Source organism: Magnolia sinica, chromosome 2, assembly GCF_029962835.1.
Source record: "Magnolia sinica isolate HGM2019 chromosome 2, MsV1, whole genome shotgun sequence".
NCBI lineage: Eukaryota > Viridiplantae > Streptophyta > Magnoliopsida > Magnoliales > Magnoliaceae > Magnolia > Magnolia sinica.
The window spans coordinates 38,030,549-38,046,273 of NC_080574.1; the positions used below are offsets into that span (position 1 = coordinate 38,030,549).

Here is a 15,725-nt window from a genome sequence, read left to right on the forward strand (position 1 = left end):
TCACAGGGATGTCTGTGAAGAATCCACTCCGTTCATCTGTTTTAAAAGACCGCAATAGGAAATTAATCTAAAAATCATCCAGATCCAAAATTCGCGTGGGCCATACCACAAGAAACAGTGTGGATTGAAAGACTGGGGTGACAGAAGTTTTGTATCAGGATGATATTTGTGACTACAGTTTATCTGAGTGTTAATAATCCTATGAACAGTTTGGATGGCAGATATACATCATGATCAGCTCTAGAAAGGTTTCAATAGCGGATGTTTTCGTTTCCATTGTATATGTATATCATGCAATCAACGGGGGAACTCATTCATCGGATGGGAGATGTTGTGCTTGGAAGAAGTTTTCTTCATTCAATGTTTTATTTTTAACCGAGAATTTTTTTTCCAAGCTGGCAGCAAACTAGACAGCCTAACCTTCTTGATTTACACAAATCATCAACATCAACATCAACATCACACATCATCCATCCAAAAAGACAACAATAAGGAAAGAGAGAGAGACCAAGAACATACGTCAGAAAACCCAATTTAGGAGAGGTGGGCAAGTGCATGAGGTGCAAGGATAGGCACATGAGAATTTCTGTCATATCTCTTGGCATCAGTGGCAGAGAAGAGAAGACTAAGTAGACAAGCACAAAAGGTGCCTACAACCTCAGCACCCAAACCATCACCCAGGGTGTAGCCATGGTTCACAACATTGGCTATCTGAGGTATGACAATTAACCACTTGATCTCAAAGCTCGAATTGAAAAGGCATGGCCAATCAATCCTCTTATCTCATAGCTCAGGCTCCACGTCTTATGGATTAGGTCCTCAGTCGAACCCCCCTCGCGAGCCCCACATCACATGGGTTCCACCTCACATGGGCCGCCCATCCCGAGTGTGCCCTGCATCTCACAGGCCACCCCACTCGAGCCCGGTATGAAAATGCCTTTGCATTACTCTCCCACCCAATATCTGGTAAAAGCCCTTTTGGAACCCTTTAACCACACCACTTCCATAGATTGCCCCCAAGCACTGCATCACCATATAGAAAACAACAGTTGTCAGGACAGTTTCCTGGCCAGCAGCAGCCCAAAGGTCACAGATGGGTTTATGTGTCCACCTGAAATCCCAGCCGCAAAGTAGACTAAGGCAAATATCGTGCCACCAAAGGCCCATGCAATCCCCTGAATTCCCACAGTGGCACACATGCTAGGTGACCTTTTGCACCCAGGACAGTGAGGATAGTGATGTGGAGGAATAAGAAGGTAGCCATGAACTCTGCAATCCAAGCCTTCTAAAATGACCATGATTTGAGATCATCAGGCTCAAACAAGGGTGCTGGTGGCAGTTCCTTGTAATCCTTGTCTTGGCTGTGTGCTGCTGTCCCTATGGGCTGCCTCTGTGAGAACTTGTTTGCTCCCAGCTTCACATCTCCCTCCTTTCCTTCCAAAATCTCATGTTTGATAAGAGAGAAAAAATTTAATCCCACGGTCCCACCCGTGCCGTTGTTCAAATAAACTGGAAAAAGGAATCAAACCATCCATCCAGCCATATCTAAGAACACACCAAGAAGCATCCTCTCCTTCAAACAATTGCATGGTCCCACCCGTGCCGTTGTTCAAATAAACTGGAAAAAGGAATCAAACCATCCATCCAGCCATATCTAAGAACACACCAAGAAGCATCCTCTCCTTCAAACAATTGCATGATCAGACAAGCAAGGCCACCTATGCCATTGTTCAAATATTCCAAATGACACATTCCAAACCTAATAATAATGATAATGATAATTGTTTTATAAAGAAGTAAAAGAATCAAATCTCTAATGTCATTAGAATTAAGAGGACTTAAGTTTTCAGTTTGTAAGAATAGTGGGTCCCCTGTTCAGTGATCCTCACCTTCTAACTGATGAACCCCACAGTCGATAGACCATGCCTTCAAAAATCATATACATCCAAAACTCCTTACCGTATATGGTCCATCTGCAGTTAATATCATATCTGTTTCTTACAATAGTGATTAATTTCGAATTTTGAGAATGCTACAAGAAGCCCCAAAAACTCTTCACTTTCAAATCCTCCTGCTTTTAGATATTTCACTTTCATACAAGTAGCCCCAAAGATTCTTGACTGGAAGCCAACATCAATCAATTTCATTAGAGGCAAATTAATCAGTTACTTAGGGTGCATTTAGTTCAATTATCATTTAGAACTGTCCATCATATGGACCCGACCAAGTTTTTGTATGCATAAGAAAGCAGACAACCCAATATCAGGCACTGAAAGAGTCACGCTACAAATCAAATACCTCTTGTCATGGTTCTTATGTCAAGATAGACGATGAATACATCTGCAATCAGTTTGAAGAGAAGATCACCATCATGGAATAAAAAAAAGTAATTAGAATTCTTGGGTTATCTTTATTTGATTACAAAATTTAATTGGAATTACACAGACTTTTAACAGGATCCATGTGATAGACAGGTCTAAATGATAATTGAACCAATCAGGTTTTCTGGGTGCTTTACATCTCATTGAAATTGGAAGCCACCAATTCAATGACATTGACTGGTATACTCTACTGAAAAGCATATGGTGTTTGCTTCTAAATCTAGAACCATTGATTTATTGAAAGAAAAACCCGAGTACATGAAGGTGAGGGCAGGGACGCCGTATACAGATCCAAACTCAAATAAATTATCTGCCAACTCTTCTACTCCTAAGCTTTCCATTTTATTCTTCTATTTTGTTTGATGATGATTCAGGGATGTTTCATGCACAACTGAACCCCTTGAGATGCTCAATTCATTGGGTTTTGATAACTCAAAGAGAAATGTTGTGCTAACCAAAGATTTAGTTGTCAATAGTGGTGACAGCCCCTCCATGAAGTTTGGTGAAAATGGGAGGGTGGACAGCCATCAACTTGATAGCTATAGGAATGGAAAATCCTCTGGCCAGGCATCCGTGTAAGTATTGAGAGTCAAAGCACTGGACAAATATCAATGCAGCAATCTTGCAAGTTGATGATCAAGAGGCCGGGTTTCAAACAAACTTGGAGGAATTTGAAGGTTTGTTGATGTTGCATTGAATTATGGAGGATACCAATTATGTACTTTCCACAACCATTAGAAACACTAAAGACTTTTCTAGTACTCATTACTAAAAATTGTATTCTAGGCATGTTTGGATGTCCCCTGAAATCATCATCTTCTTCTTCTTTTCAAGCAATGCAAAGAAAAATGAAGATTCTCAAAACCCTAACCCAAGAAATCCAAGATCAAAAGAAGATAATGATGATGATGATGATGATGATATGGCAAATCTCCAAAATCGAGAATTCATTTTTTCTTAAATGAATGAAAGAATCAAAGAGAGAGAGAGAGAGAGAGAGAGAGAGAGAGAGAGAGAGAGAAAGAAACGGGATCAAAATCCTAGGTCATTGAGCCGATTTGAGGGATTTGGAGAAGATAGGGAGAGAGAGACGTTGGAGCAAAACCTTGGGAGAAGATGGGGAGAGTGAGAGGCGTAAGATACCCCTCTTTTGAAAAGGGCAAAGTTGTCACTTAGAAAAGTTTTAAGGATATTTCACTCAAAGTGACAAAAGATTTTAACCAAAATCACTTACCACATTCAAGGTTGACTGAAAAGCTTTAAAAACTAACTCTTTTCAGTGACAAGCAGTTAATTTTTTGAATTTGCCAAATAATCTAAATCTGGGAAAATCACTTAAAATAACTCATTTCAGTGATAAGCGCTGAAAATAAGTTTTAGCAAACGGGCCCTTAGATGGTTTGGTCATGTGCAACTGAGACTAAGAATTGCACTAGTTACAAGGAGTGAGTTGGTACAAGTTGAAGGCTCTAAAAGAGCAAGGGGAAGGCCGAAAAGAATGTGGATGGAGGTAGTAAGAAAACGCTTGATGACCTATGGTCTAACTTAAGGCCAGGCCCTTGATAGAGTGGAATGGCGGAACAGGATTCCTGTAGCCGGACCCAATTAATTGGGACGAGGCTTAAATGATGATGATGATGGGTGTGAGAGAGGTCAATTCTATCATTTTCTTCTTCAAAACTTCTATTTTCTCTCCTTTCTTCCTTCTCATTCTCTCATCGTGAAAACTAACATTGAAAAAGCTTCTCAGCTTGATATTTTGACAAGACAACACATAAAACACCATGGCTGTAGCAATTGCAGCACATCTGCAGTTGTCTAACACTACTGGGTAATTCCTTTCAAGGTACCAAATGGCTTCAAAATTGCTCGAGTACAGCAAAATCACAGGAGCACGTTCAACTAAGAGTCCAAGACAACATGCGGCTGTATTGCCAAATTGTGGTTGCAGGGCATTGAAAATCAACTTACTGCACTTGGTGTTTGGGGCCACATGAAAACACAAAAACTACATTAGGCATGCTAGCATTTTAGCTCATTTTCTACTCCAAAACATGGTTGAGATAAGCATGCTAGTGCATCTTGTCAACCTTGGGAGCCACAAACAACCAAACATACCCAAAAGATGTCATCACAATCCATTATGTAGTTTATAAAATTATGATATGGACCGTTCAGTCACCAAGTACAGTGGTAAATGGGTCATAGGCCAAAAGCTTCAGGTATCATACTATCCTAGCCATTCAAAAATGTGTATAAAAATACGAAAATTTGGGCCTCTCTTCTTTTTTTTTGCATCATTTTTACATGGTCAGGTTGTTCAATCACCACGATTGTTGATCTATGCCTCATTTATTGAGCCTTATGATCAATGAGCTATTCAGATACACATGCCATATGTGTAGTATAGGTAGTACTCCATTTCACATGACCACATGATTGGAAAGAAGCTAGAAGTCAAGCAATAGCTATGAACTTGTTAATCAAACAAGGGGAATGCCACATGCAATGCAATGCACATGGAGAGAGTAGGGGAGAAAAACGGACACATTCAGGTAAAGGGTTTGGGACACAGGTGCAGGCAACAGGAAGAGAGAAAAGGAGAGAAGTCCAGAGGCGTCCTCCAAAGGTGGATGATCCATCCCCACTCAAGCTTCAAATCTGCTTCAGTTTTTTATTGACGCCCTAATATGAGCTGGTACAATAGATGTGCAGTGTCATCATTGTGGGCCCCAAAGAGCCTTCGTTGTATGGTTTCCCTGATAATACGCTTTCTGTGAGGGCCACACCCAGAGAGCAAGAGAAGTGGAAGTGGGCTACTCGCATACATGAACTCAAAAGACAAACTCAAAACTACTACTTAATGCCTCTCCCCACGACTAATTGCAGGGGTACACTTAGCCAAATGCTACTTGCGTTATATATGGTAGAGATTAATCAATTTCAAGAAAAGTTTCAAATTGTTCGTTCTTGTGGTTACATTGAAGATAGTGTAGGCTGATGCAAGTAATAACTGTTTTGGAGATAACGAGACAAACATTACAGACTATAAATTCTAAGAACTGCTCAGTTTTGAGGATTTTGAAATCTCCAGATCAACAAATAATGCATTGGATAAGAACTTTAAAACTTTTCTATTTTTCATACCTTGCAAGCTGAACTGTTTTCTTAATCATCAGAATACTGTCAGCGATCCAATTATCGGCAGATGAAAAAAAAAAAACCAGCAGATGAATGCAATGATAATGTGCGTGCCTCATGGAGTTTCATGAAGACAGACCGAAACATGAAGATGTGCAATTGCGTATGGGTGGCCACGTGGATGGGCCATGGCCTAAAGAGCAAAGTGAATGTTCTATGGCAACCATTTGATCAACAGCCTGAAAAATGGATGGATGGTTAACTGAAAAGGAGAAAGGTCCACAGCCAAAGGGCAAAACTCGAACAAATTGGTTGGTCAGACGTCCAATCCCTATGATTTTGGGTAATGGTTATGGCCCCACCAGATCAATGGTTGTGTTCACCATACACGTTTACCGCTTGAACAGTGGGGATGGCACTTCACAAAACTTCATTAAGCACATGTTGAAATAGCATTTCTCTTCACCAGTAATCCCCACAAGAGCAAAACCCATCTCTAAAATGATGGAAACGGTTGGCATCCCTCACTATTAACTCCCTTGCAGTAACAAGGGATGTCAGTTTTATGACTGCATGGCAATCGCCACAGACACGAAGGTTCTTCATGACATGAATAGGTGCCCAAGCAGGCAAGCTAATCAAGCCAAAAGCAACTGCCAGCTTCTCGCTGTGATAGCTTCGAGATCTGGAATTAGTTTCATTCACATACCCCTTATCTCCAATCTTCTCAATTACCTCGTCCAACATCTGTAGAATATTGGCAATTCGTGGGTGGGCCATATCATCGGCAGTAAACACATGTATCCTGTTATCAACCTCAATCCAGCTGCAACCTGGGTTTTTACGGACTCCTCTGTCTCTCATCAGTTTCCTCACCTCTGCTACATCATTTGATTTGCCTGCATCTGCATATATATTGGCTAGTAGAACATAACTTCCGGAATCCTTCTGATCCAACTTGAACAGATGCTTCACTGCACACTCTGCGAGATCTGTGTTGCCATGAATTCGACAGGCACCAAGCAATGCTCCCCAGACACCAGCACTTGGTTCGATAGGCATCTCGTCTATCATTGCTTTAGCCTGTTCTAGTAAGCCTGCCCGACCAAGAAGATCCACCATGCAAGCAAAATGCGTGGGCCCTGGAGAAATGTCATGATCTGTAGTCATGGAATTGAAGTAGAACTGCCCTTCAGACACAAGACCTGAATGGCTACAGCCTGATAGGACAGCGACATAACTTATATGATCAGGTTTTGGGCCTGCTTGTAACATGTACTCAAAGACCTCAATTGCTTCCTTTCCTTGGCCGTTTTGAGCATACCCGGTGATCATGGAGTTCCAAGAAACCAAATCCTTGTCAAGAATCGCATCGAAGATCTCACGTGCTTCTTGAATCCGTCCGCATTTCGAGTACATGGTAACAATACCATTTGCTACAGAGACATTGAAATCAAGCCCGCTTTTTGTGGTCTGAGCGACGATTTGTTTGCCAAGTCTCAATGCTGCTGAATAAGAACATGCACTTAGTAACGTCGCGAATGTAATCCAGTCTGGCTTCACGCTTTGTTCTCTTAGCATCAAAATGTACATTTTGAGACCCTCTTCTGCATGCCCATGCTGTATGTATGCAGCTAACATTGAGTTCCAAGTGACGACATTCCGTTCGGGCATCTTGTTAAAATATTCACGGGCATTTTCCACATCACCCATCTGAGAGAACGCTGTTATCATTGCCGTCCATGAAATTATGTCTCTCATGGGCATTGTCTGAAAGACAGCATCGGCGATCCAAACACTATTGCACTTTGCATACATGGTAACAAGAGCATTAGTCACAGGAACAGATGAATCATATCCAATCTTGATTGTATAGGCATGGAACTGAAACCCAATACTCAAATTCTTTATACTCGAACATGCTCCTAGAACTGTAGCAAGAGTGAACTGGTCTGGAGCAATCGGTTCTTGTCTCATTTGATTGAACAGCACCAAAGCTTCTTCCTCGAACCCAGACTGCACAAATCCCCCTATTATGGAAGTCCATGACACCACATTGCGATCGGGTAAGCTATCAAACATTTGCTTCGCGGGTTCTATGCGGCCACATTTTGCATACATATCAATCAGAGCACTGCCCGTGAAGACATCAATGCTCAATTCAGATCTAACTATATGAGCGTGTAGATGCTTGCCCCATTCAAGATCGGAAACACTTGAGCATGCGCTGAGAGCACTAGCATAGGTCATGGAATTCGGTTTGAATCCTTGGTTCTGCATCTCTATGAACATGTAAAGAGCTTGGGTCCCATAACCATGTTGTGACAAGATCGAGATCACCGTGTTCCAAGAAACAGCATCCCGTTCAGGCATTCGATTAAACAGTTCAAGCACATGGCCCACGCCCAATGATTTCGAAGAACCCATGATCATACTATTCCAACAGAACAAGCTTGGGTTGTCAATACAGTCAAACTCTCGACTAGCTAAATCCATTGCTTCACATTTAACATACATATCAAGAACAGAAGTTCTGACAAATGGGTCCCTCCCAAAATCAAACTTCAACGAGAAACCATGCAACTGAAGGCCCAAGTCAAGAGTACGAAGGCTACCACAAGCCTTCATGACACAACCCAATGTAAACAGATCTGGTTCACACTTAGCACTCCGTATCATTGAAACAAAAACCTTCACAGCTTCCTTGCACCGCCCCTCCCGGAAATATGCCGTCATCATTGTATTCCACGAAACAGAGTCTCTTTCAGGCATTTCATCAAACATTCGCCGTGCTTCCTCTACTTGCCCCAAATTTGAACACCCCGTAATCAAGGTATTCCAGGAAAAGACATTTGGATTCTTTATACTGTAAAACATGCAGCGGGCATCATCAATCGACCCGCAATTCGAGTACATGTTCAAGAGGTGATTCTGTAAGAAGATAGATGAGTCGAGGCCAATGGAGATGAGATGGGCATGGATTTTTCGGGCGACGGATATTGATCGGAGGCGTCCGCAGGCGGTCATTGCTTCGGAGAGTGTTTGAGAGAGATCCATGTAGGATTTTTTCTTGGAAGCATCGGAGTAGAGAGAATTCATGGCTTCTGTGAGGAGATTTTCTGGGCAGGAGGAGAGAGAGATGGATTTTGAGCGTGGCCATGAAATCCTGACCATTCAAGAAGATCTCAGATTTGAAGGAGAGAGATTTCATTTGAATTTGTGTCGCCCTGTGGTTTGTATTTGGCGGGAGCGAGGGGAAGGCTGGTTTTTACTAATAGAATAGGGCCATGTCTCTGTACTCCGCCGGACTACTATAATTTGAGGTGTTGCAGTGGAGAGACTGGGCCGTACGTCTGGTGGACCACGCTGGGACGCGGTTTGGCCAGTGAGCCCAACACCAGCCAGATAGCTGTGTCAAAGCTCTGCGGGCCCCACCATGATATACGTTGTTTCATCCATGCCATCCATCCATTTTTCAGCTCATTTTAGGGCATGGGCCTAAAAATTAAGCAGATCCGAATCTCCGGTGAACCATACCACAGGGAACCACAGGAATTGAATTCTTACAGTTGAAAACTTCCCGAGGGCTAATAGTCGTGTTTTCTCATTATCATCCAGGGCTGTGTCACCTTATTAACAAGTTGGATGGCAGATAAACATTACTGCAGGAGTTTGTAATGGTGGAAGTTCAATCAATACTGTTTTCCCACGGTGTAGTCCATGGTAATTTTGGATCTACCACGTTTTCAAGAAAATACATAAATTGAGCTGGGTGTGGATAAAACACACACATCATGGTGGGCCCAAAGAGTTTTGACACCAGTTATCTGGCTCTGGTTGGGTCAGTGCACGCGGAATGCGACTAAGTGTGGTTCACTCGAGCGTGGGATCTGACTATTTTTGTCCACATACCTTGAAATGATACGAGAGAATGAATTTACGGCAAGACCGCCTACCTAACTACGTGTTCATGGCGAAGAGACGGGCAGGGTACAATGCATTCCGCCTTTATGGTCATAGCCAAACCACGTCCGCATTCCACAGCGCTGGGAGTGATTATGAAGTGAGACCCTGGCCTCACCGACGGTGCGTCCCTTAACGTGGGGCCACCCTTAACGTGGGCCACCTTGATGTGTGTATTCTGTACCTACTCCATTCATCTATTTTTTTCAGGTCATTTTAGGGTATTAGTCAAGAAATATAATAGATTCTAATATCAAGTTGACCATAACATAGGAAACAGTAATGATTGACCATTAATGAGCCACAAAAGTTTTGGATCAAGTTAATATTTGTTTTTCTCCCCTCATCCAAGCTTATGTGACCTTATCAACAAATTGGATGGAAAATAAACGCTACAAAAACATTAATCTACTACTTAAGAATTTTTTTAATGGTAAGATGTACAATCACCACAGTTTTCTAGATTATGGGCTACTTGATTATTGAATCTTCATCATTTTTGGGATCATGCCCTAAAATAATATGGAAAAATGGATGTACAAAGTGGATACAGAATAAATATATTAAGGTGGGCCCCATAATAAAGACCGCACTGTCTTGGGTAAGGCTAGGTCTCACCTAATCTGGGACTTAGATTGCGCGAAAGTTTGGCAGGCTACGGAATGAAAGGTATGTCATGGAGAGTTGAAAGGACCAACTAAAATTTTAGCCAATTAAATCCACATTTGCTTACTTAAACTAATATATAAATTAAACTAAGTAAAACAATTTAACATTAAGGCTTCCAAGCCAATAGTGGGTCCAATCACATAAACTACAATATATATGCTAATGAGGTAACTAGTCTATAAACAAGAATACAAGATAGTAAGCATGTATGTGAGATATGTTAACTATCAACTCCTAGCATTCATCTAATCATGTATATATATAATTCATCAATCAACCACGCAAGTATAATAAAAACAAGTTATTAAATGACAATCACAAATACAAGCATGTATAGTTGTTCGGTTTCTCTACTCTACTCTCGGCGGATGCATTTAACCCATGAGTATACCAGATTTCACTATCAGAGGTTTTAAATTAGGTTCACATCTAACATTTACAAGCGTACACTCCTGTGGGAGGCCTACTTAAGGACTTACCCATGTACTCATCTGTGTTGGTGGCCTATGCAAGGACTTACCATATACACACCCATGTCGGTGGACTACACAAGGACTTACCACGTACACACTCGTGTCGGTGGTCTATGCAAGGACTTACCACGTTCACACCCATGTTAGTGGCCTACTCAGGAACTTACCTACGTACACACCTATGTCAATGGCCTACACAAGGAGTTACACACGTACTCACCCGTGTCGGTAGCAATATGGTCCTACACGATGACCTACGTGAATTTGGGTTATAAACTCTACACTCAATCCTACACAGAGTGTGCAAACTCTTACAATTCGATAACTTATTTGTAGGATTGGGACCCTTTTGATGCGTCGATTTTGAGTCACTTCTTCACAGCTCTCCAAAGCTTGAATCCGCTCCTTAATTGCTTCCTCGATTATTGATGTCGATGCATTGTCAATGCTTCATCTCCAAGATCAAACGCCTTGCATGCAATACTTTGTTTTGGTGACCAAAGTGATGGGAGGTTGGGTGAATCCATACAACTAATGGAGAGTTGAAATCCTAAGTGATTTAGCTAAAAGGGTCTTTTAGAGGATTTAGACAAGCATTTAACTATAAGCTTAGTGTCTAATCTCTAGCAAGTGGTAGAGTTTAATATCATCTTTAAGGTGAAGGTTGAAATCCTCATTAGAGTAAAAATCTCAATAAAAATAACTTGAAACTCATGAGATTAGATGTCTAGGATGCGGGATATTAACCTGGAATCATTTAGCATTTTATTGCACCAACAATCCCTCAAATGCCCAAAGACTGAATGTTCCATATAAATGGATTGAGTTTTAACGGTAAAAAAATAGGTAGAAATAACTAGTCTTCGGTCGCACTGAATAGGGCTTTGGTCATATGTAATTAGACAGAAAAGTCATTGGATAAATTTTGGCACTTTCAATCGCATTAAATGTGGTCTTCGATTGGACTGAATATGGCATTCGATTGTAGTCAAATTACCTAATTTTTGTTAAAACATGTTAACCTGTTTTCACCGATTTCAGTCGAACCGAAGGTGGGACCAAAGGTTATTGAATTTGTGTAGTTTTTTTAGCAATTCGGGACCTCTAAAGCTAATTTAAATATGTTCAAATGAGGCTCCTAAGGCTAATGGATGATCGATAAAGGAATTACCTATTAGAGTTAAGATCATCTAAATGTTTAGGTTGTTTTGAGTCAGGGTTTAGGGTCATCAAGGCACCTCATATACCCGTTCTTTACTCATTGATCCTCCACCTTCACTCGTGTCTTCGGTCTTCAACTTTCAAGGGCTCGACTGACTCTCTAACATAATGACTTATATGATTGACAAATAAGGTGCACAAAAACAACAATATCAAGATGATCCCTAGCGATCTTAAAACCATATAAAGTCGAAAGTATCTCCTTAACAAGAACTAGTTTTGGCCCTCATTCCTCATTATCACCAAGTGTTGATTGCAGCACACCGAAAATGTCTACGATATGGGTAAGATTTTTCGAGGCAATATGATCGAGAATATTTAAACAAAAAGAAATGCTCAATAAAACGTTCAATCCCTTAGCATTCTAACGAGCCAGGATAACATCTAGAGCTTTACAAGCAGCGATTACATCCTCTAATCAATTGAAAGACTCAAGCGCGAAAATCCCCACCTGCCGCCTGATAGGAGGATGGGGATGGAGGAGCGCATGTTCTGTCCCCATATCTACTCGAGGCAATAAGAGGTGCATCGGAGAGACCTTCAGTGGTCATTGGAAGAGCGCCATCTAGAAGGCCCTCTTGCTTAGTATCCCCTAAGAGCAAAGAGTACTACTCTCTGGAACTCTCTTCGGAGGAGAAGATTCTACTAAAATACGATCCACGGGGAAAGAGTCATTGGTCCCCAATCTCCTTCCTTGGTCAGTTGAAGAATAAGTTGATGATCTTGTAATGGAAGCATTTCCTCCGAGGACCAAGGCATTCGTACCTTAGATAGTCACTATAATCTCGCCATCATAAAAATATGTCAGAACAGAAGGAAGAGAACTTGGATGGGCCGTTGATGTTTCAAACGAAAGGAATATATCTTTTCTCTTTTTGGCTTTTGAGAATAATAATAAAAAATTTTTATCACAAAAGACATGTTTGAAAAAATAATGAAGAGTTTACACAAAGCTTAGACTTTCCCTTTGGGAAAGAAGGGCTGGGTAGACTTTCAGAATGAAGGATAACTCAAGTAACTTGTTGAGCAGCAGAAAATTAATTTGATAAGTTCTTGAATCTTGACTCTAGGAGAAGGACTGCTAGATTCCATCAATTATTTTCTAAAAGGATCTTTGATCATGGGCTGTTTCTACCTTTTCTTATCAACATTTTCTTGTGATGTATTTTCAGCTCGATCATCAGTCAATGGCTATTTTGAAGTCACCTGTGAGAATGTTGAGACTCAATAGCAAGATCACCTGGAGAAGGATGTACTCCCGCAAATGCTTGGGCTACTACGATGACATTATAAGCAGACTTGGCCTTGGTCATGAGGTTTGTAAGCAAGTTGGTAGCTCCACAACATGTGGAGGTGATCATCTCTATGGTTGGAGGAATTTGTATCCTGACCAATAAAAGATTTTATAGGTCAACAATCTGGAAAGAAGAGTACTAAGTGTCTTAGTACGATTCCCACCAAGCTTGGAATTCGAGCACTCCACATGAATGAAGCACTAAAGAATTTGGGAAGGTAAAACTGTTGGCCGTTTCTTCGAACTCTTTCTTAATAAAGCAAAGCTCTTCCTAGCTATTGAGGAATATCCTCGAGAGTGGGTGAGTGTTCATCGAAGTACAAAAAGGGGGAGAGGAATTCCTTGAGTCAAACCAAATTGCCGTGTACATAAAGTAGCTGGATAAAACTCAATGCTTGTCTTAGGGTTGAGATTGTTGATTGGAAATGTGCCACTGTATGGAAGATCCCATGAGATCAGGAAACAAGGCCATAATTGACGAATCAATTACAAGATCTCATAATTAAAAGGACCACATCGAAAACATATGAACCATGTTTGGACCATAAATCACTTTAGTGAAAGGAAGGAAAGATTCATCTGGAAATTTTTTTAGGTCAATTTGAAAAAAGCGAAGGAAATTCCCAAATGACTGTTCTCTTAACCAATAGTATGTTAGTTGGCGAGTATCATAAGTTGGGGACTGAGAAGGTGGCTCAGAATATTTTTTTTAAAAAAAACTAAGTGAAGAAAAGTACTCACAAAGCCATAATTGAAGGAGTCACAAAGGCCTTCCATAGTGATGAAGGTTCTTAGTCACGAGATGATGAAGAGTGCGGTGAAGATGAGATAAAACAAGAGTAAGAGGCATATGTCTGCCAACGGCTAGCGACTTAAGCAATGCACTATATTCGTTAGTTATCTGTCCAGCTAGAACACATAATATAAAATGACATAACTACATTAACAAGAAGGAACAATGCTCCTAATGTGTAATAGAGCCTTGCACCAAATTCTCCCTGAATGAAGGCACTATAAGCAACATTGGCCCGTTGATTGTTAAAAGAAGAAGGCGATCGAATATTGGATGGTTTTACAAAGTCACATAAAGGGTGGGAAGCTGGTGAATGCACAAATATATAATACGGTTGGGTTCATAAATCTTCGAGGTAAGCGGAAGCAATTGGTGGAAGAACCCCCAGAATCACATGGCTGTCACCAGAAGATGAGGATCCATGGTCACCTCGAGTGGAGAGAGATGGATACAACTGAATATCCCGATAGTCTGCCATCGTTCTCCAAAGGCATATTTTACACGATCTAGCCAAGAAATCCAGTCTAAAGTAGGGGAAGGCCATGAACGGTGACGAGACCCGAAAAGACTCCATTGCGACCAATTCAAAAAAGAAGCTCGCAGAAGAAGTTCATCCTTCAAATACAATGGGAAGAAGGAAAAGAGAGAAGAAAAGTCATTGGTAGGAGTGGGAGAAAAGGTTGGACCAAGAAAATATTGGTCTAGTGGTCCATCATCGTAATAAGTAAGGATGTCTGGAAGAATTAAGTCGGCCGGGTTGTCGATAACAAGATTGATAACCTCTGAAGCAGGAATTTCCATAATAACATAATCAAGCTCAGATAATAAGGTTCTGGTAGAAGAGGCCATCAAATTGGATAGTAATGCAAAGATCAAAAGCCGATCGAAGGAGAAATAGGAAGACAATTGCTATGGAAACATAACTATATAAAAGAAAAACTAGCTATTGCGATTCGCATCCGCATTGAATCCGACAATCGTGCTGAGAGAATTCCAATGATTGCATTAACTCATACGACGGTCGAACATGAACCCCGCGTTGACACTTTTTGAGAAATCGAACGGCTGTCGAAAACTCGGGTATCAAACGTCTTATCACACCTCTCGATATGAAGGGACGTGGGGGCATTGTTTACACCTATTTTTACGTAGACCAATAGGAAGACGTCATGTAAAGACACCACATATTTGGTGTATGCATAATTCATACTTGCATGCACCCAAAGAGATTTACTTTTGATCTTCCTTTGGCGCTACGTTTTCTGTTATTAAAATGATGGTATTGACTCTTATCAGGCCCTTTAAGGGGATAAATCTTCACGTGCCACGTGACCACAATTAAATTGCCCATTAAATGAGGCAACATGTCTAGCACGTCTATAAAAGACTCGTCCAGCAAATCCTATCTCATAATTGGATATGATCTCATATAGGAGGTTGTCCCTCACAATCCTTTCAAAATGAGATATTTCTCCAGATATATTCAGAGAACTAGTAACGATCCAGAAGATTACGAAGACTAAGAGGTCAAATCGACATTCTAGCCAACTATGATGTGGTCCTAGACTTGGATCATTCTATATGATGATCGTAGTCAAGAGAACGAGAGATCTGGTTTATCTAAATGGCATATTAGTATTGGGTGTCAAATCCTATCTCACTCCAGGCCATCACCTTAAGAGCTGTTTAGAATAAAAGGTGGTTTGATCTAGGCCGTCTAACACCTCAAGATTGACAAGGTGGGCCATAAACAAAGATGTTGATTGGCCATAATCGGTTTGGAGCTAGCT

At 41.0% G+C, this 15,725-nt stretch overlaps 1 protein-coding gene and 1 pseudogene across 1 annotated transcript; both read right to left on the bottom strand.

Annotated features, from left to right (window-relative positions):
• Positions 1–534: 534 nt before the first annotated feature.
• LOC131224994 (probable aquaporin PIP1-5) lies at positions 535–1,484 on the bottom strand (annotated as a pseudogene).
• A 4,012-nt stretch (positions 1,485–5,496) lies between these two features.
• On the bottom strand, positions 5,497–8,829 carry LOC131236980 (pentatricopeptide repeat-containing protein At2g13600-like). Its single transcript, XM_058234572.1, has one exon. The coding sequence runs from the start codon at positions 8,694–8,696 to the stop codon at positions 5,985–5,987; it is 2,712 nt and encodes a 903-aa protein (XP_058090555.1). The 5' UTR covers positions 8,697–8,829; the 3' UTR covers positions 5,497–5,984.
• Positions 8,830–15,725: the final 6,896 nt, after the last annotated feature.

Excerpts from the sequence above, each read along its gene's own strand:
- LOC131236980 (XM_058234572.1), bottom strand. The coding sequence starts at position 8,696 with ATGGTCAGGATTTCATGGCCACGCTCAAAATCCATCTCTCTCTCCTCC.